The 20,631-nt window shown below is 33.2% G+C and overlaps 1 protein-coding gene across 4 annotated transcripts; it reads left to right on the top strand.

Annotated features, from left to right (window-relative positions):
- The first annotated feature begins 9,812 nt into the window (after nucleotides 1-9,812).
- LOC100258374 (GBF-interacting protein 1-like) lies at nucleotides 9,813-20,538 on the top strand. 4 transcript variants are annotated; one of them, XM_010646309.3, is made up of 10 exons: nucleotides 9,846-10,170; nucleotides 13,369-13,412; nucleotides 14,292-14,397; nucleotides 15,086-15,218; nucleotides 15,402-15,583; nucleotides 15,677-15,910; nucleotides 16,767-17,073; nucleotides 18,020-18,320; nucleotides 19,000-19,473; nucleotides 19,759-20,538. In XM_010646309.3, exons 1-10 carry the CDS (start codon nucleotides 9,984-9,986, stop codon nucleotides 20,056-20,058), a joined length of 2,268 nt encoding a protein of 755 aa, XP_010644611.1. In that variant the 5' UTR covers nucleotides 9,846-9,983; the 3' UTR covers nucleotides 20,059-20,538. The 4 variants fall into 4 exon arrangements, with proteins under 4 accessions (XP_010644609.1, XP_010644611.1, XP_059591614.1 ...); XM_059735631.1 differs by having other exon boundaries at nucleotides 16,773-17,073; XM_010646307.3 differs by having other exon boundaries at nucleotides 9,813-10,170; nucleotides 15,402-15,910.
- Nucleotides 20,539-20,631: the final 93 nt, after the last annotated feature.

Below are 20,631 nucleotides of genomic sequence, written 5' to 3' on the forward strand. Positions count from 1 at the left end.
ATATTAAATAAATTTAAAATTTATAAATTTATGCTAATTTTAATCATATTATATTTTCTTTGATATGATTTATAGTGAAATCAAATATAAGAAAATCAATTTTTTTAATATTTTTTTTTTTTAGTATTTTTCTTAGAGCCAAACATATTCTTAATGAATCTCATCCTCCAAAACGAAGGATGTTTCTCATTTTGCTATGTTTGGTTTTTGTTACAAAAAAAAAGTGATAAAAGTGAAAAAAATAAATAGATATTTTTTTTTCTTTTAATTGATTATTCATGAAAAAGTTAAAAATTATAAGAAATTCATTTTCTCTTGTTTGCTTTTCGAAAATGAAATGGAAAGAAAAACAAAATTAACATAAAATACAATAATTTTAAAGTCGAACCATCATTATATTGGAAAAATTACTAATTGACAATTCAATAATCAAAACTAGTGATCAAATCCTGTTGAACCAGATGTTATAAACAAATAATTTATATATTGTTAAGATTAGAATTACATATAAAAATTTTAAATAGATATAAAGAAAATAAAATTCAATAATATTTATTTTTTCATCTCTAATATTATTAAATTAAATATATAAATATATTAATATTTTATTAAATAAAATATATATAATATTTAAATATAAAGATATTTATTGAAATTTAATTAATTTTATGTTTATTAAAATTTATGTAGCTATTATTTTATAATTTTTAAAAATATTATGTTATTTTTAAAAAGAATCACGTGGTTTGTAATATTAAAGGAAAAAAAAAGTAGCTAAGTGGAGTTGTCTTCACTTTTTGAGACCTAACCCATGCATCCCACATCAAAATCAGAATAGGGAAAAAGGAAGTTCATAATGGCCACAAACCAACAGCGAGTCAATAGATAGCCCACACAAAGCTATGCTTCCAAGATGGAGGAGGCCCATTCGATTAGGCTTCTTTTGCCAAAAAATCAAATGGCATCCAAGTTTGAACCAACAAACTAGTTCAATGGGTCAATGGTTCAACCACCGGTTGAGTGGCGATTTTATAACTATTCCGACCCAAATGGTGATCTAGATCGAATCAGGCTCTAGTCCAGATCTAACCCATGTATCATCTTTTTCCCTAAATTCAAAATGAACATGTATGACATGATCATACTTCCGAACTCTTCTTGATATGAGTCCCTCTAGAAAATTTGTCACAATTAGTAAGAGTCTGTTTGATAGTAATTCTAAGAAACGTTTTTAATATTTTTAATATTTAAAATTTTTCATCATTTAAGTGTTAAAAATGTTAGAAACGTTTTCTAGAATCATTTCCAAACGCACTCTAATGTTATTTAACATGTGTTGTGAATCAACTTTAAAGAACTATAACACAGAACAAAACATATTAAGACAAGTGAATAAAAGAAGTCTCCATGATATACGAATAAACGAAGTCTTTACAAGACTGAAAACATAACAAATCAATTTCTGACATTCAATCATCATCCATATATTTTGATATTAAAAATTCGAGTATATCCACTAAATTCAATTGCTTCCTTGTCAACAAAAACTATTATTGCATGATAAAAACTTTTCCTATCTTTTGCTCTTTACACATTTGCCTCGTTAGTAGATCAACTAAAAGTCATCAATTTCATCAATCCAAGTCAAGTTTCTTTTTTCATTTACATTTTTTGGTTATTCAAAATCTTCATTTTGTCTCATTGAAAATAATAACAAAAACAAAATATATTTAAAATACAATGCCAAGAGGAGAAGTATCATGTATCGGTATCACTTATTATAGCAAGTATTGGAATCAAAAACTAAACTAATCAACCTTTCTTGGGCTAAGCAATATTGGAACCAATGAAGAGAAGAAGATCAAATCGTCACATCATATTCTTGAAAATTCCTTTTACAATAGAATGAAAACCACTAGTAACTACTAGCCAAATACTGGAATCAACAACAAGGGAAGCAAGAAAAACAAGAAGAAATAAAAAAATCAAAGCTTAAAACACAACAACAATAAGAAGAAGAGCAATGCTATGGAAAAAGGCTTGCACTAGATAGAATGAGACCTAAATTAGAGTGGTCTCACTATGGTACGATAATTCATGAATAATTTTTTTTTTTATTTGAATGGTGAAATTTTTAATAACCTTTTTTTTCTTTCTAGTCTTATTGTAGGACAATACAAGCTTATGAGGAATAGAGAGAGATGGAGAGAAAGAGAGAGGAAGAGAGAAAGAAAGTTTGTTTCATTCCCTTGTTTTCACATTTTCTTGGAATGAGGCATTTACTTCGTCTAATACACTAGAGAATCCTACTTTTCAAACCTAGGTTTGTATATAATTGATATTATTCCCCTCACAACATAAGAATAATGCATGAAAAATCCACCAACTCAATTTTATTATTAGATTGGTAAAAAATCAAATCAAATTAGATCATACTTACCTCATTATTTGTTAAAATATACTCTTGTTATTTAGTTAAAATAAGCTAGAAAAAAAAAGAAAAAAAGATCACAAAATTAATATAACAACTCCTTAAATCTTAGATTTTTTTACAATCCTCAATCTTAGATCTCACTATTATATGATCAACTGATATACCCTAACCCACAAAAAACATATATCAAGTTTCAATTAAAAACTACTATGACTATAGATTTCCTAAACACACTTTTTTAGGATCACCCAAAGAGACATATTGTTTTAATCTCTAATGAGATACTATGGTGTCTCTATTGAGAATACATGTTATTATCGACTCTTATCAATAGTGACTCAATTCATAGGAAATATAGTTAGGATTGAGCTTTACAAAGCATGACACAGTGTAATAGATTGAGATTTACTTATAAATTTATTCATCTATGTTTCTTGGTTTCTTGCTTATTATTTCATATACATTAATTGGTTATTTGAGCATGAACACCTTCATCACTTGCATTGTACCTAACTTGCATGTATTAGGAGTTGTATAGAAGATTTAAGTCATAAGTTCCTTGTAGAGTGATGAGTAGTTTATAGTTGATTCACGGATTTGGGCAATTTGTCTGAGACTATAGTACACTACCTCCTAAATGGAGAGACGACTTGTCTTGGGCATCAAGATGGTATTCTTATGGTGAATGCACTAGTGTATATAATGCACATTGGACATAATATATGATGAATCATGATGTAAGGTTATCGATTGTCATGATTCACCAAGCAACACTAAATGGATTCTCAACCTTGAGAGGATATTGAGTTTTTACCAAAGTCAATAGGAGGCTTTAACCTATAGGTGAGACTCTAAGGTGGTCACATATGGGTCACTATTGATGGAAGATAGTAGCAACAAGTATTTTCAATAAAGGCACCATTATATCTTATGGGATTGAGACGATATGTCCCCTTAGGTGATCAAGAGAACATGTGATCTAAAAGACTATGATCATAACATTTCTTTTAGTAAAAATTTGGCATATGCTTCTTAGAGCCAAAGTATGTCAATTAATCACATAATAAACAAGATTTGTAACTCAATGATTGAAGAGGTAATCTTGATAGGTAATAACACTACCTTGTTAGATTACAAACACTATTTCATGGACAGTTTGCATATAGTGGATATAGTAGGTTATAAACTTCAACTATGTCTCGTTATTATTTACATAGAGTATTAGAGTGCAGTTGATTATTTATAGTGAGGTGTTGAATCAACTTCAAAATTAAATTATGAGAAAGCCAGTACCCATGGTGGTCCTTACTCTAAGCTCATATACCATGATGACATGGTTTATGAGAGTTAGATTGACTTTATGTTCATTCTTGTGCATAAAGGTGTTCTAATAATTATGAAATGTTACACAAGGGTAGTGAACAAGGTCTCTGAATTGAGCTAATTGATTAATTAGATAACCTTGTAAGGTTAATTAATCAATTAAGACTCAATTTAGACTAGATTAAGTAATCCAAGCCCATGTGGGCTCAAGTCACTTAACCTCAATAAGAGAACTATATAAATGCCCTCTTAGGGGTTAAGGTTCCAAGACCTATTATTGACGGTTGTCTTCTACCTCCAAAGAAAGAGAGATTCAAAGCATCATCTCTTTCAAAACTCACTCTTTAGAGTGTCAAGATCATGGTTAGAGTCATTATACAAAAGATCTTGAGTGTACGAGACTTCTAGGTTCTTTATACTTCTTTTTTATCACACAAAATCGATTTGGATACATTCAAATATAAGGTAAAGTTATCTATAACCTTTAATCTATTCATAAGTTAAAAATATTAATTTTTGCTTCTTTTGCATAAGATCTAGATACTTAGGATAGATTACATGTACCAATACGATCCTGGGAATGGGAACAGAGAAATCCAAGGTTCCCTACAACTAGTATCAAAGCCCTAGGATAGGTTTTTGCTTGTTAGATTTGCTCTAGTTACGGTAACTTGGTTTTGCAAGGCTTGTTCTTTTCTTATGACCATATGGATGAATGCATGTGGATTTATTTTTACCCTAAATATGATGGTTATAATTGTGAATATTTCTTTTTCTCTTAGATTGGGTTGTAAGCTCCATGTTTAGGAGCATAAGATTTATCATTGTTTGTAAAAATTTGTTTTTTACTTTCAAGATTAGTTGTAAACTCTATTTTGAAGAGTATAGGTTTTTCCTTATAAAAGTTCAATTTTTGAATCAATCTTGTAACACAAATAAGAAGAGAATACATTCCAAAAGTGTCATCAAGTTCCATATGGATATTTGAACTAACCAAGGTAAGTTTTTTTACAGAAAAAATGTTAGAAATCGATGTAGTAGCAGTCTTAGGTGCGTAGGAAAGGAATGTAGTGCTCAAGTGCTTGGATTAGCACTTGAGTGGTGGTGTCAAGCTCTCAAGAAACTATATGATGCTCGAGCGATCCTTCTAGTAATGCAAGTTGCTTCAAACACCTATTCTAGAATTTTGGGTGCTCAAGCACCCAAAAGGCCACTCAAGCGCTCCTTACAGTAGGTAGACAACAAGAAAGAGGCACATAGCCGTTAGGAACTTTTGTAATAAAATAAGGTGCTAGGATAAAGCTCTTAAAGCATAACATAATGTAATAAATTTGGAATTCGTTACTTATTTAATGATGTTTTAGTTTCACTTTTATCTATCCTTATTTCATGTATTATACTTTATGAGCATTTTTGTTTGCATCTTTTGCATTTTACGTGACTTATGTGTATTAGGAGTTGTACAGAAGATCTAAATCATGGGTTCTTTGCAAATAGATGACTTGTGCACTACCGGTTCATGGGTTTAGGCAACCCATTAGAGGTTGTAGTGTACCACCTTTTAATTGGAGGGATGGTTGGTTTTGACTATCAGGATGGGTTTCCTATGGTGAGTACACTAGTGTGTATAAACACATTAGATAGGACCTATGGTGAGTCATAACTTAAGGTTGTCAAGTAGTCATGACCTTACCAAGTTGCTTCATTATATTGTCTTTCAACTTTAATAGAATATTGAATTTGTGTTAAAGTTAGCAGTGGTTTTAACCTATGAGTAAGATTGTAACCTGATTATAAATTTATATGGATTAGGTCACTATTGATGGAAGCTGATAGCAATAGGTATTCTCAATAGAGGTACCATGATATCTCATGGGATTAAAATAGTGTGTCATCTTGGGTGATCCTAAGGAGGTGTGTTCATGGAAACTATGCTCATAATAGTTCCTTAAGTGGAACTTGACATATTCTTTGAGAGTTAAGACATGTTAGTTGAATGCGCAATAGGAGGATCTGTAACTTAAAGATAGTGGAGGTAGTTTTGAAAGGTTGATAGTTTTCACCTTGTTAGACTATGAACACCAGTTCATGGGGAAACTGAACACAATGGATAGTAGGTCACAGACCGAAACACATAGTGTCTTGTTGTTATTTACATAGGATATTGAGGTTTAGTTGATTTTTTGTGGTAGGATGTTGAATCAACTTCAGAATTAGATTATGAGGGAGACAATACTTTTATGGGTCCCAATGGTCCCCGCTTTGAGCTCATTTACCTTGTTGGCATGGATTATGAGGTTTGAATTAGTTCTAGGTTCACTTTTGTGCATAATGGTGTTTTGGTAATTACGCAAGATTACATAGTGGTAAGTGAACAAAGTCTTTGGATTGAGCTAATTGATTAATTAGTAGACTTTATTGGATTAATTAATCAATTAGGACCCATTTTGGGTTATATTAAGTGATCCAAGCTCATGTGAGCTCAAGTCGTTTTAGTCTAATTAGAAACCCTATAAATATCCCCTAGGGTTTAGGATTTCCATAACTTTGTCTTGCACCATCCAAAGAGACAATGAGTCATAGTCTCCACATTCCTTTCCTCCCTACTAGAAGTGTGCCAAGAACAAAGTTGGGTCATCGGGTCGAAGATCATGGGTTTACGAGACTTCCAACAACTTCAAGGTCATCTTCAACACTTGGAAGGGTTGAGAACATCCAAACCTAAAGGTTAGCACTTTAACCCTAAAAGATCAATTTTAAAAAAAATTAGTATTGATTCCATTGCTTAGATCTAAGGTGCCAATATAGGGTTCCTTTGTAATAGTTTTTACTAATCCTATCTTGTGTTGTAGGTATAATTTTTGGTAAATTTGGATTGTTATCTAAATGAGTTGTCAATTTTATACAATAAGATCCCTAAGGCCATGGGAGCAGTTAATTTATTTTATGCTATGTTTATTATTTAGCATGGGATAAATGAGTAATAAACTAATGTAAAGGTGATTTTGGTTTATCTTAAGGAAAATATATTTTCATGAGAAAATTTTTTCCATTGTTATTTATTTTGAACTAGTTATTGTTAAAAGTTGTATTGTTATTCCTTTTTAGACTATCCACTTGTTTAGATAAGTGGTTCTCCAAGCTCCCCCAGAGAAGAGGAAATCATCAAGTCCTTCACACTCTCCACCCTTAAGAGAATGAAGACTTTTGTGGATATGGATAGTCTAAGGATAAAAGAATAAAAAATACAATTCTCACAAGAGTCTCAATTTAAGAAATGAATAACGAAATTAGAAAATCTCGTGATAGAGAATTTATTTTAAGAAAAGTTATCAAAATTACTAAAAGTCATTTTTTTCAAAAAGATCAAGCAGAAGAAGACATTAACAAAGCCCACAACCTCCATTGTCAAGTCCATCTTGATTTGGATTCATCGTCACCTCCACAATGGGTTGGGCTCTAGAAATCAAGGAACATGAACTCTCCTTATGGACAAGACTTGACATGTCTATGATTTACTTACAAACAAGGTGGTTTAAGATAAAACCAAACTAGCCTTGAAACTAATCTAGATTTTTAAAAACCTTTCCTAACTCACCCTAGGCCTGAATAAGGCATCTTCATACTCATCCCTATAAGGACGAGGTGGGTTGGGTTATCCCTCAAACTCATTTAAGTATCATCCATATCCATCTTCGCTTAATCCAAGCTTTCATCATTCTTTCTCACTTTTTAGGCAACCAAGCAAATTAAATTATGAAGAAATTCATGTTGAAATATAAAATTCAACTCAAAATCAAATCCATGACTCTTTCAATCCCAAGTCTTACTTTTGAGTCCAAGCCATAATAAAAATCATATATTTAAACAACATGGAACTTGGATTTTAAAATTAGAATACCTTAAATTTAAAGATTATAATGGCACTTTAGACTCCACACATGGGATATAAACCTATACCTCTTATGCTAAAGTTTCCCCTCTTTATTTTTAAGGGATTGTTGCCCACCCAAACACTCTAGAACTCTCCAAATGCAGAGAAAAAGAACATTTATTCTTAATATATCAATGCTGTATTTTTTTTAAACCTTTGCAATATCTAAGATTCAATGTCATTGTCTTTGATGAAAACCTACTGCATGACTTTTTCATGAGACAAGTCAATAGCCTACACTCACTACACCCTAGTTTCCCTTAGTTTCCTTGACTTTCTTGTTAAGGCTTTGCTTAATTCTAAAGTCTTTGCTAGACTTTGTTTATTTCCAAATTCATCCTTATCCTAATTGAATTCAATTTTAATTTTTCATTTAGGATAATTATACTTTTATTTGTAGGGTTTCCAATTCCATGTTACTATACCAAAGTCCACTTATATGTCATATTTCATCATATGACCTTAACAAATAAATTCACAATTATAAATATTAGTTTGAAGATTCACATGAGTAGTTAATGACTTCTTCAATGTTTCTTAATTTGAATTTTATAATTTTAACAAATTATTAAAAAAATAAAAAAGATTTATTTCCTCTTTATTTAATTCTAGTTCTTAATTGTTGTATATTTATATTTCATATCATTGATTTGATCATAACATTACGTGTAATTATTTTAAACTTTGATTAATACAATAATCATTCATATATTGCCGATATTAATTATAATCTTTAATTTGTTTTATTTGTAAAAGAATTTGTTTTCAATGTAAAATTGTATATGAAATAATTGTTTTTATCACACCTGTTAGAAAAGTTTTATATTAAGTGGGTGTTTGATAAACTAATTTAATAATTTAAAGTGTTTTAATAACTTAATTTAAGTGATTAAGTAAATTAAGTATGTTTGGTAAAATAACTTAATGACATGACTTAAAATAAAAATAATTTTAAATAATAAGTAAAAATAATTAACTTATTCTTAAGTCCATATTTTTATTTTACCATTTTATCTTTATTTGTCATAATTACCTATATGATCTGTTTTGCTACTTCATGACCTTCATTATTACTTGATCTTCTTTATTCTAATTATAATTTATGAGGATAATTATGTCATTTTAATGATTTAAAATAAATTTAAAGTTAATTTTATCAAACAACCTTAATACTTAAAATAATAATTAAGTCAACAATTTAAAATATAATTTAACTTAAAATCAACTTAATTAATTAAGTAATTAGTATTAAGTTTTATCAAACACCTCATCAAATTCAATGGTTATATATGTAAGAGTTCGTTTGATAGTGATTTTAAGAAATACTTTTAGTTTAAAAAATATTTTTGAAAAAAATTAGATGTTTGATAAATTTTAAGAAATGCTTTAAAATATTGAAAAATTATTTATAATATTGAAAAATTATTTATAATTTTTTAAGAAAAACATTTATAGATGATTTTCCTAAAACCAAAAATTTAAATTCTCTTTAATATAAGATGAGTATAAATCTAAATCTTAAGGTGGATTTGGTGGGAGGAAATTGGGAATTTTTTTTATAATTTATTTTCACATATTTGCCAATTGTTTTTTAGATATTGTTTCTAAATCAACAATTTAAAAATATTTTAATCTCTAATTTTTTTAAGAAATTTAATAATAATTTTAAGTGGTTCCTTAATTTCTCCAAAATAATATTTTCTTCAAAAAAGTATTTTTCTAATTTCTTCCGAGCTCTTTTTAGAAGGTCAATTCATTCACAACAAGGCTCAATGGAAACAAACGGGTGCCACCTGATCGTGGGCCCACCTCAAACTATGACGTGGCGCCCAGTGTATCATCCACCTCACTGCACCACCTGCCCGTATCCAAAGCCCACAGTATGAGTACAAAGCCACCTTGCGTGTCTACGTGGCAGAATGGGATGCATCATGTCATCACCATAACACCACTCCGATGTTGACACGTCATCAGACGGTGCATTAATGACTGACGTGGCAGAATTGGACAGGATCACTTCTGTCACTGACCTCACCTCATGTGACGTTACTTCAGCTCCAAGCACCGCTGTTCTGTCTCTTTAAAAAAAAAAAAAAAACATAATAATAATAATTTGAAAATTCTTCCATTTTTTATTTTTTAAAATCTTTCTTCATAGAAGAGTTTGTTTCTCCACAGAGTCCTCCTCTCTATATATCTACGCCTCTCTTTGTATTCAGTATTAGGGTTTTTCTTTTTTTCTTTTTTTCTTTTTTTTTTCTTTCTTTCTTCTTCTCTATCCTCTCTCTAGCCATGGGCGATGGAGGAGGAGGTGGAGGCGAAGATACCTCTAGTAGGGTTCTGATTCCGAAAGATGCAAGGAAGATGGTCCAAGATATTAAGGAGATCGCACGAAAGCATAGTGATGAGGATGTGTACGCAATGCTTCAGGAGTGCGCTATGGATCCTAATGAAGCTGTGCAGAGACTTCTCTATTTAGGTATATAAATGTAATATGTATTTGCTCGTTTGTTTGTTTGATTATGAGTTTTTATTAAGGTTTGTCGTTCGTTTTTGTTTATGGATTGTGATCTGTTTGGGTGGTGAGAAGCGATGGTGAGAGCGGAGAAAGATCAGGTTTTGAATCTGGTTTGCGGTGGTTTGAATTACCGTGGACGGAGAGAGAGCTGTTTCCGACTGAGGGTAGTAGTTGTGTTTTTAGGGTTTTTGTTTCGTGTGGTTGCGCCTGCTAAGAGGTTTGAGGTGTCTGAATTGTTGTATTCGCTTCTGTTTTCGTAGTTTTTTCGTGGGTTAGTTTGGGTTTTAAGAGAACCGAGGAAAGAAGGATTTTTGTTTTTTAAATCTTACGGTGTTAGTTTCGAAAGCGGGGAGCTTTTGTTCAATATTCAGTTGGGCTTTTCTTTTTTTCTTTTGGCCCTGGATTTGTTTGAGAAAGTATGTTTTATGTTTTGTTTTTTGATTCTCAGAAATGAGGATAGTTGGACTCTAGTGAGCTTAATAAATGCAATAAGTTTGTTCCAAGGAGTGATTTTTTTTTTCTTCATATTGTTCTGTTATTTTTTTGTTTTGGCTTGTGAGGAATAAAGAAAGAATAATATTCAAAGTTCTAATTATCTGCATCGAACAGAACATTTAGTCTCCTTTGATTGATGAGAAAACTGAACACAAACTGATTTTCCATGTTTATACTGTTTGGTTCCACCTCCCCCAGAGGTTTCGTTTTGATTGGGTCACAAGACCCTGAAAAAATTCTTCTTTTTTTTTCGTTTCCTACCTTTCCTTGGCAATCAGAATTGAGTCTTTTGCAGTTGAATGTTGTTTGTGTCCTACATTGTATGGAATTCATCTAATGGGTTAGGTTTGATGAGCCTTAGGTGGTCTTTATCATGGAACAGTCACACAGTTTTGAATGTTTTTAGATGCTTTACTTCTGGTAAGATATTCTCATTGTTGTTTCCGATAGTATGTTAATAAATTTATTTAAGTTTGGTCGCTGTTATGTATCTTATCTTATCTGAATTTACATGATTCCTTTTTATTATTGTCTAAACTTGCGCGAATCCTTTTCATAATTGTTGTCAGCTAGCTGAACAAGTATGGGAACCAAAGTGCATTACTTTAGATCTTTGGCTTTATCCTTGCTGATAATCAATAATCTCTTCAATTTGATTATTTTTCACCTGCTGGTACATTTTGAAAGTTGCTGTTTTTCAATATGGTAATAAAGTTAGCTTAATAACAATAACATTTATAATGTGGATCTTTGGCTGTGAATATTTGATTGTTGTTTTTAAACAACAGATTGGAACTTTAACTTTTCTTACCTGACTTTTTGTAAACTTTGACATTAAAATTATTTTTCTTGGAAGGGTCTAGTCTAGGTCTTGCATATTGTGAACACTATCAAACTTTATTGCTGAGCCAATAATAAACTTTTCTTCCTTTGCTTCATTTTATCTCTCTCTCGGATGACCCTGCATGTTGGTAGGTTCAAATTTACTCATAGGTGCAATGGTGAATTACATTTTTGTTCAAGGTATATTTAGGTGGGATTTAGTGGAGGTATCTAGCATTTCCTGTGAGTCTTATTAGGAGACCTTGGCTTAAGGAATTGCAGAGAAGTAAAGTACAAAATGGAAGGGATGGGTCAGACAGAATCATTTCTAATAGGTACTTCGACGTGCCATCTAATCTGGTCGGCATTTCTTGTAAGTCTTATTAGAAGGAGACTTCAAACTCTATTTCCCCAGGAATCTGACAAGAATTTTATCTATCATTTGGACCTTTTAACTTCAGTAATTGCAGAGAAATAAAGTACAAAAGGGAAGTGTCAGACAGAATCATTTTGAATGGATACTTTGACTTGCCATCTAATGTGGCTGTGACCATAATGTGGACGTGCCAATATTAGTCTAACCATTACCCATTATCTGCCATGTCATGACGTCACAAGTCATAGCACCATTGTCTTAATACGTATGATATTGCCTCCCTCCCTTCTCCCTTCCCCTTTCCCCCTTCCTGTCAGTAGGAAAAATTAAGATCGAAATCTCCCAAAATCTCCTTTCCTTCTCTGTGGAATTCCTTCCTTAACAGTATCCCTCCTCCCTATAGACACGTTGGCCATCAACTCTTTCCCCACGCTCATCGTCTCATCTCTTTCTCTCTAGCCATGGGTGGTGTTGGAGGATGTTCTTATAGGGTTTTGATACCAGAGAGTATTCAAAGGATGGTTCAACATATCAAAGAAATTGTTGTTTTACACAGTGATGAGGATGTCTATGCTATGCTCAAAGAGTGTTTCATGGATCCTAATGAAGCTGTTCAAAAGCTGTTGGATTTAGGTATATGGTTGCATGTCCCATTTGTGAGAGTTTGTTGTTATTTGTGATTTTTATGGATTCTGAGCAACGAGAAGTTGTAAGAAAAGAAAAGTTTGATTCAAGAAAAGTTAGATTTTGAATCTGATTTATGATATTATTGAATAGGGTGAATAGACAATGAAGGATTGTGGTCTGTTCAGGTGCTGAGGAGAATGGTTGGAAAAATGAAAATGTTTATTTTTTGGATATAGTTTGTGTCATTTTACGTTGAGGTCAATGGATAACTGTCTGCATCTAGTTTGTTTTGGGCAACATTGACTTGGGCCTTTTGTTTTATTGGGTTTTTCATTATGGAAAAACGCTGATTCTAGGTCTGAACCTGTTTTTTTTCCTTGCTTTTCTATGAGCCAAGCAGACCATTATGGTCTGTTTAGTGGTTGATGAAACCAAGTAGACAATATTTGAATCTTTGCATTGTATTGGTTTCTAAAAAGGGCTTGTATTCACAACATAGAACATCTGTGCTGGGCCTAGTTTAGCTCAGATGATTGCTCTGTTGGTTTTTGATTAATGAAACCAAAGATTAGGCTTTGTTTAGTAGCTGGGTCCTGAGGGAACTGAGGTCTGAGAATCTATTGATTCAGGTTTTGGTTTAGGTTTTTAGTCTTGAGGCTGTTCACACTTAGGGAATGTAGTGGCATGCCCAAACTGATGTATGTGTGACCAGTGACCCAGTGTAGTACTGTTGTCAAATTTTATATGAAATCCTTGTTGCATCTGGGGGGAAATCTGCTCTTGTTGGTAATGTGTTTCTCTGATGAATGATAATAACAATTGTATTACTTGTTTTGCAGATACATTTCATGAGGTCAAGAAGAAACGTGATCGGAAAAAAGAGGTAGAAGATCTTTGTATTTAGACTTTATGAATTTAAATTACTCTGTGGGCTTCAAATATAATTTTTTTTTTTTTTTTTGTGTGTGTGGTTTTCAAAAGATAAACTAGCATCTGCATGATTTTTTAAGTCCATTATTCTTATTGATGTCATAAACCCATCTGCATAACTGCCAGTTTGCTTTGTATCAAAAGAATAAAAGAATGGGATTATCATGATCTATAAATGGTTATAAATTTTTCATGTTTCAGAAAATTGAATTTATCATATAGAATGAATTGCACCCATCTATTCTTAGTGATGGTGTTTTATGCTGTTTTAATTAGCTAGTTATATGGCTGTCCTTGCAGCTACCATAAGGAATGTCAATTTTCATTTGGTCTTGGTGCTTGTCTTTTGCACTTGGATTTGAAATTATAGTTTAAGATTGTTGGCTATGCTTGTAGCACAGATCTATGGTATCCATTAACTCTGATAAAATGTAGACATTGAAAGGCCTGTCTGCCTATCTCTTTCTTGACATTGTCATATGGGGGGGTGTCATTGACAGTGCTATCCTGTAGATTTTTTGTCTCGAATAATTAAAGTGTGGGAGGGAGAGATGTAATTTAAAGGCAATGAGAGGAGATCTTGGATACTATTATGCACCAATCTCTGTATAAAGTGCGCATCTCTTAGAAAGAGTTATAGCTTTTAGTATTCTGTTTGCATCATAATCTCATCTGCATTTCACTGTTGTCCTGAGATATAATAATGTATGTGATTTGGTTTTCAAAGAAAAATTCTGTGAAGAATATGGTGTGCTAACCATGTAAGAAATTAACAAGTTTTTTTTTTTTGGGCTTACTAGACATTTGACAATTTGGTGCATGTATGCTGCAGAGCTCAAACAACAGGGCATCTGAATCTGATAGGCGGAGATCAGGCATTCAAGGGCGAGGTGCTTGGACTGGTCGAGGGAACTATTCTTCTCATAACTTCTCTCATGGTACAATTATTTTGAATTAATAACATCAAGCAGTGCCCTTTTAGATTTGCATCTCTTTGTTTTAATTTTCAAAGTGTTTCCTCCTTTAAAGTGATGGTGTATAATGTTGCATTTTCCTCTTTTTTTCCCAAGCATGGAAACCTGCATTACTTAATTTCTGTAGTTTCTTTTTAAGAAGTCTGTGACAAGGAGGTGTGGGGGTTGGGGATATCATGCTGATGGGATCATGTTTTCTTTTTTTTTTTTTCTGAGCTTTTGCTTAGTGAGGAGCTAATTGGGTTGACCATGATACTGTTTTATTGAATTTGGTTGATGGAAGTCAAGACCTTAAGGTTTTCTAGTATTCTTGCTGTGTATGCTTTCTCCAATGTCATTAAGTGGATTAAGGGGATGGTGAGGTTTATGAAATTCTTTTAAGCTTTTGAAAGAAGCAATGGTATCTCCAGAGGTGAGTGTGTTTTTATTTTGAAATTATTTTGGTAATAAAGGTGGTTTGCTTTGTATTCCTTTTTCCCTGATAAATAAAATTATCTCCCATCTAGGATTATGACTGTTGTTCTATGTTGCCATTGATATCTGAAGCTTAATATGGACCTTAATTTCTTAAAGTAGAAATTGCTTTATGTGAGCTTAAAATAACAATGACAAATAAATTAAATCATTTTTGTTTTTGTCTAACTCTTGTCAGACGCTGGTTTTGGGAGAAATGCTGCTCAAAAGGAAAATGGAGTCCATCCCAGGACAGCAAGAGGTTTTACACACTCTTCTTTACCACTTTCACGGAGAGCTCAAAATAATGCAACACCACCCAATGTGCCAAAGTAACTATTGTTAGCAAAATTATTCTCTTTTGAATTTTAATTTTAGTTAGTCTTGTTAGCACTTCACTTTTGGAAAGAATTGACCTTTTCTTTTATGCATCTCTTTGGAACGATTTGACCTTTCTTTCGTGCATCACCTTATAAAGAATTAACCATTTTTTTTTTTCTATTTATTATTTTCAGATCTTCAACTGTCTCATCCAATGGTGCCTCAAGTGTTTCTAATGGAAGTTCTAATCATGTACTCGTTCCTGGATTGGCTGCTGGTGATGTTAACACTATCCCTAAAGATAATTCAGTTGCGATCATTAATAAATCTGGCAATGGACCGTCTGTGCTAATTAGTGGTGTGGAATGCCCTCCTGGTACCATGCCCAAGCATTCTTTTGCATCTGTAGTTGGAGTGAAGCAGGGAAGCTCTAATTCAACTTCTCATACGACTCCAACATCTGTATCAGGTGTTTATTCTTCTGCTTCAGATTCTGTACTGGTGCCATCTCCCAGTTCCTGTCTCCCTGATACTATGGGTACGATTAAGCATGAAGTGAGTCAAAGCGCAGGTGTTGAAACTAATCAGCTACCTGAACTTTCAGAATCCTTATCTTTGTCAACCCATGACGATTCTTTGATTATTGACTCTTCTTCTACTCATGAGAGCCAGTCATCACTGCAGTTTACTGGTCCATCAAAAGGTACTATTCTGTTACACGATGTCTATAATTTCTTGAGGATTTTATCTGCCCCAATGACATAAAGAGGGTGAGTAATTTTTTTTAAAAGAACCAATCACCTAATGGAACTTGTAAACATGGTTGTTAAAAGTTGACCTATTTTTATTGCATCTTGACTCTACTCTATTTATAAATTAGATAGATTGGTTTATTTCATATATATAATATGTGCTCATTTTACATTTATTGTTTTTGGCATTTTTTTAAAGAAAAATTATGTTGGACCATTTTTAGCCCAAAAGAAGTAACCATTACCTTAGACATTAAGACTATTTGTTTGGTGTGATCAGGTGGTGATAGGTTTTAATAATTCTATTCCCATGTTTGGATATGGGTAGGATGGTAGAAGGGCCTTAATATCTGCTCAATGTTTCTAATCTCCTATGGATGGGATTTAAAAATCCCACTCAGATATAGTTTACTTATCAAAAAAAAAATCCCACTCGGATATAGTTATCCCTGAGATTGGGATCTTCTATCTCAACCTATTTTGCCAAATAGGTGGAATATGTTATTCTTCTAACAAAGCACCAAACATTGACTATGGATATAATTTTCTTGGAAAATAATATCATATCCCATTGGACCTTTAATCCAGCGTGCCATTTTAAATGTTGGGCATTCATTTACTATTAAGGTTTAGTTTATCAAATATAGTTGAATGAATGAAATTTAAAAGGTCTGCATGTAGGAATCTTCTTTAATTTATTCTTCACTTATTCCTTGTTAGAGAAGTTTATGCACCCGAACCTAGTTTTATGTTAAATATGTGCATGTGTTATTGATTTTTGTGGTTTTACTTGTTCACGATCTGAAGCTCCAGATTCAGAAACAGAGGTTGCAACTATGATAGCTGAAGATAATTCTCAGTTGATAACTGAGTCAAATGTTTCGGTTTTGGAAGAAGCTACTTCAAACCTGCACATCTCTGATGCTCGTCATGTCATCTTCAGAAACCATCTTCAAATCCCTGAAGCTTTAAAAAATGGTTTGGTTTTTGGAAGTTTCGATTCTAGTTTTTCACTAGGCTCGAAATATGCTAATGGTCCTGATGTTGAAAAGAGCCCTACACCAGCAGAATCTTCTCAGGAGAATATTGAAATTACTAAGGGGCCTTCTCCAAGGTGTGTGAACATTGTAGAGCTTCTCATCTTAGATTTAAATTTTATCTTTAACTTCTTTTATCCATATCAAATTCAACTGGCTTTTACCCCATAACTTTATCTAGTTTGGGTGGCTGTAAAGCCAATATTCGATTGGTCAACAACTGATTGAAATGTTTTTCATCCATAAATTGATGACAGAATTGAACTGTTATTATGAGGGAAATTAAAGCAACATCTTGTAGAATCATAATATGGAATGACATTTACTTATCTATACAAATGATATTCCATAAATGATAAATTTCAATTGGATGGTTGTGGAATTATGTCTGTGGAATAAAATGATTATGGCTTCATTTGGTTTTCGAAAAGTACTAAGGGAAAAAAAAAAAATATCAAGGAAAATGTTTTTCTCATATTTGGTTTCACTATGAAAAATACAAAAGAAAATAAAATATAATTAAAGTTAGTAGAAATTTATGTATTTTAAAATTATTTAATTTTTATATAATGCAGCATAGTAAGTCAAATGAGTTTGACGAAACAGATAAAAATAATTTATTAATTTTAAATCTATTCTTTATTTTCCTTCACTCTTTCTTTCCTTACAAATTTCCTCTTTAGTTTCTTTCCAGCACATTTTCCCTCAATTTCTCCAGGAACCAAACATAACCTATTGGAATATGAAGTGGATTCCAGTTACTAAGTAAACCCTGAATTGAATTGCTTGATTTGAACCCAGGTGTTGCTTACTTGGTCACCCATAGATTAGGCTACTTATTTACTGATGGGCTATTGGGAGAGACCTTTACATTGTACTGGTGTATTTTTCTTTTATTGGATGTTGTGTTACTTTATATAAAATGATTCTGATTACCTATTGATTTTTTTTTTCTTTTATTGGATGTCTATTAATTCCTGAAAATGACCTGACATTTTTTTTTGTACATATATTCGGGTGCAGCAATCAAAGTGTAGCCTCAACTGCACAAGAGGAAGATTATCCTGATCAACCTCAATCTCCTCCACATGCACCAGAAAATTTATCACCTCCAGTGGGCAGTGTCTCATCTGGTGCAGTTCCAAAGCATGATCAATCGAAGCAGGAGATGCTGTTGCCTACAGGAGGCCCTCATTTCCCTGTTGTTCAGCCTCTCCCAAACTATAGTTTTGGTTTCATGCCACCCATGCTAGGGAGCTCGCTTGTTCAATTTGAAGGACCTGATGCTCAGGCACAGGACAATTCTCACTCCCCAAATATTGTAGTAAGCCTTCAATCTTATTACTTTGCTATGTTCTTTGTTAATCATGCTATTCTGTTTTGATTCACTCTCCCATGATGGTTGATGAATGTTATATCCCCCCAAACTTTTTCTTATTTAGGCTTGATAGTTGTGCATTTAATTATTTGCATTACTTTTTTTGCCTTGATGCTTTGTAATTTGATTAGAAAATTTAGTCTGACTTTCTGTTTATGACAGATGCACCTTTTATTTTGCCTTTTAAGACTTCAACTATATACACCACTTTGGTGGTAAAATGAACAATTTGTCACTTGAGGGAAGTGAATAAGTTAAAACATTATTAGCAAAATTATTGTGATTCATGAAAAATTCCATTCCTTCTTTTGATGGATATTAATGTTGGGCCACCTAAAATAGGTCTCTAGATGAGCTTCGTATGATGACAATGAACTCACTTCAGGTTGGCTTGAGCTTGGTAAAATAACCTATGGTTTGGCCTTGTTTTGAAAAATCCTCGGTCTTGAATTAGTTCTAACTGCATATATGTTCTTACTATTGTAAGTGGTTATATTTGCTTCATTATTTGTTTGCCTGTTTAGTATGTGTATTGTATATTTTATGCTCTTATAACTTCCTCTTTGTTGTTAACATATTTATGTGTTCAATACTTTCTGATACTTATGTCTACTTCCAAATGCAGAGGGGAAATTCTTTGGTCCTGTCAGCACCCAGTCCGACTCCACCTGCAACTCAACCTGCAGGTATCATGCAGACCTCCATTCCGGTCTCTCCACAGTCAGTTCCTGTTTTCCGACCACCTTATCCTCCAAACTATTTCCCATATAGCAACTACTATCCCCCATTCTATGTGCCACCAGCTATCCACCAATTTTTAAGCCACACTGGGTTTCCTCAACAACCTCCAACTGGAAATGTATATGTACCAACAGCAGCAACTGCTGCAGGAGTCAAATTGTCTCATCCACAATACAAGCCGGGGAATAACACTGGAAATTCAGGTCACATTGGAATTTTGCCTGGTTATGGTTCATACAGCACATCCCAAGTTGGTTACAGTCCCAGTTCAGCTGTGAATGCTGGAAGCTCTACCGCCAATGTGGATCTTGCAGCATCACAGTTGAAGGAAAACAATATCTACACAAACAGACAACAGGTTGGTTTTACTTCTCATCTCTTTTCACTCTCTCCCTACTTTTCACATATTTACTATCTATCTTGTTTTGTTATAGTATGGTTTATTGAGGTATGATTCTCGTAGGGAGCCTAGATCTACAGACCTTATACTATTTCAATGTCAAATAATGCATGAGTATGATGATTTATGGTTGGGTCAATTAGTTTATTTGCTTTTGTAGCACCAACTGTTCCCCCATTTCCACCCTAATGATTTGTGGACTACAATACTTATGGCTGTTCTGACAGTCTCTTGTTTTTGCAGAGTGAAGGTTCGGCTGTCTGGATTCCTGCTCCAGGCCATGATATATCCAGCTTGCAGTCCAATTCTTTGTTCAACCTTTCCACGCAGGGGCAGCATCCCACTTTTTCACCTGCACAGGCTGGTCATGGTGCCTTCACTGGAATGTATCACCCAACACAGACCATGGCTGCTCCCCCAACCGTTCACTCTCTTCTACAACAGTCTCAGTCTATGGCTGGATCTGTGGATATGATGGGGCCTCCAGGTAGTGGTTACCAGCCGCCTCAACATGCACAGATCAACTGGAATCCTAATTATTGAATAGGACACTGTTTTGGCCAAAACTGATTACCATAAGTGCAGATGGAGGAAGGGAATCTAGGAGAGCGAAACTCGGCCTGATTTGAGTGTAAATATAATCTGCGGCCGAGAAATTTTTGGAAAAGTATTTCAGGTGATCAAACAACTCACCTGTTAGGAAACTGACCTTCCCCTCCATCCTTTTTTTTTTTTATCTGTTTCATAGCTTAGATACAAGCAGGTCTCTTCTTGCTGTTAGAAATGGTTTTGGTTTTACCTTCTACCCCCTTAGAATGCTCAATGAAGTGGACGGTTGAAATTATTATTATTATTAATTTTTTAAACATAAAGAGAGTTGTGAGAATTTCAATTCCTCCTTTCTTTTGTGGTGGCTCATCTGTATATTTAAGTTTTGACAGGAAGGAAAATAAATTCCAGGGTTGTAATTGCTATAAGAGAATTGACATTTTATATAGTTTCTATGAATAACAAAATTACATCTGTGTGATGCCCAGCTCTGGAAGTTCAGTTTAGATGCTTCAAAATTATACCAGGTTGTCGGCTTGGCCGTGCCCGGCCGCCAGGCCACCCAGC

Source organism: Vitis vinifera, chromosome 19 (genome assembly GCF_030704535.1).
Source record: "Vitis vinifera cultivar Pinot Noir 40024 chromosome 19, ASM3070453v1".
Classification (NCBI taxonomy): domain Eukaryota; kingdom Viridiplantae; phylum Streptophyta; class Magnoliopsida; order Vitales; family Vitaceae; genus Vitis; species Vitis vinifera.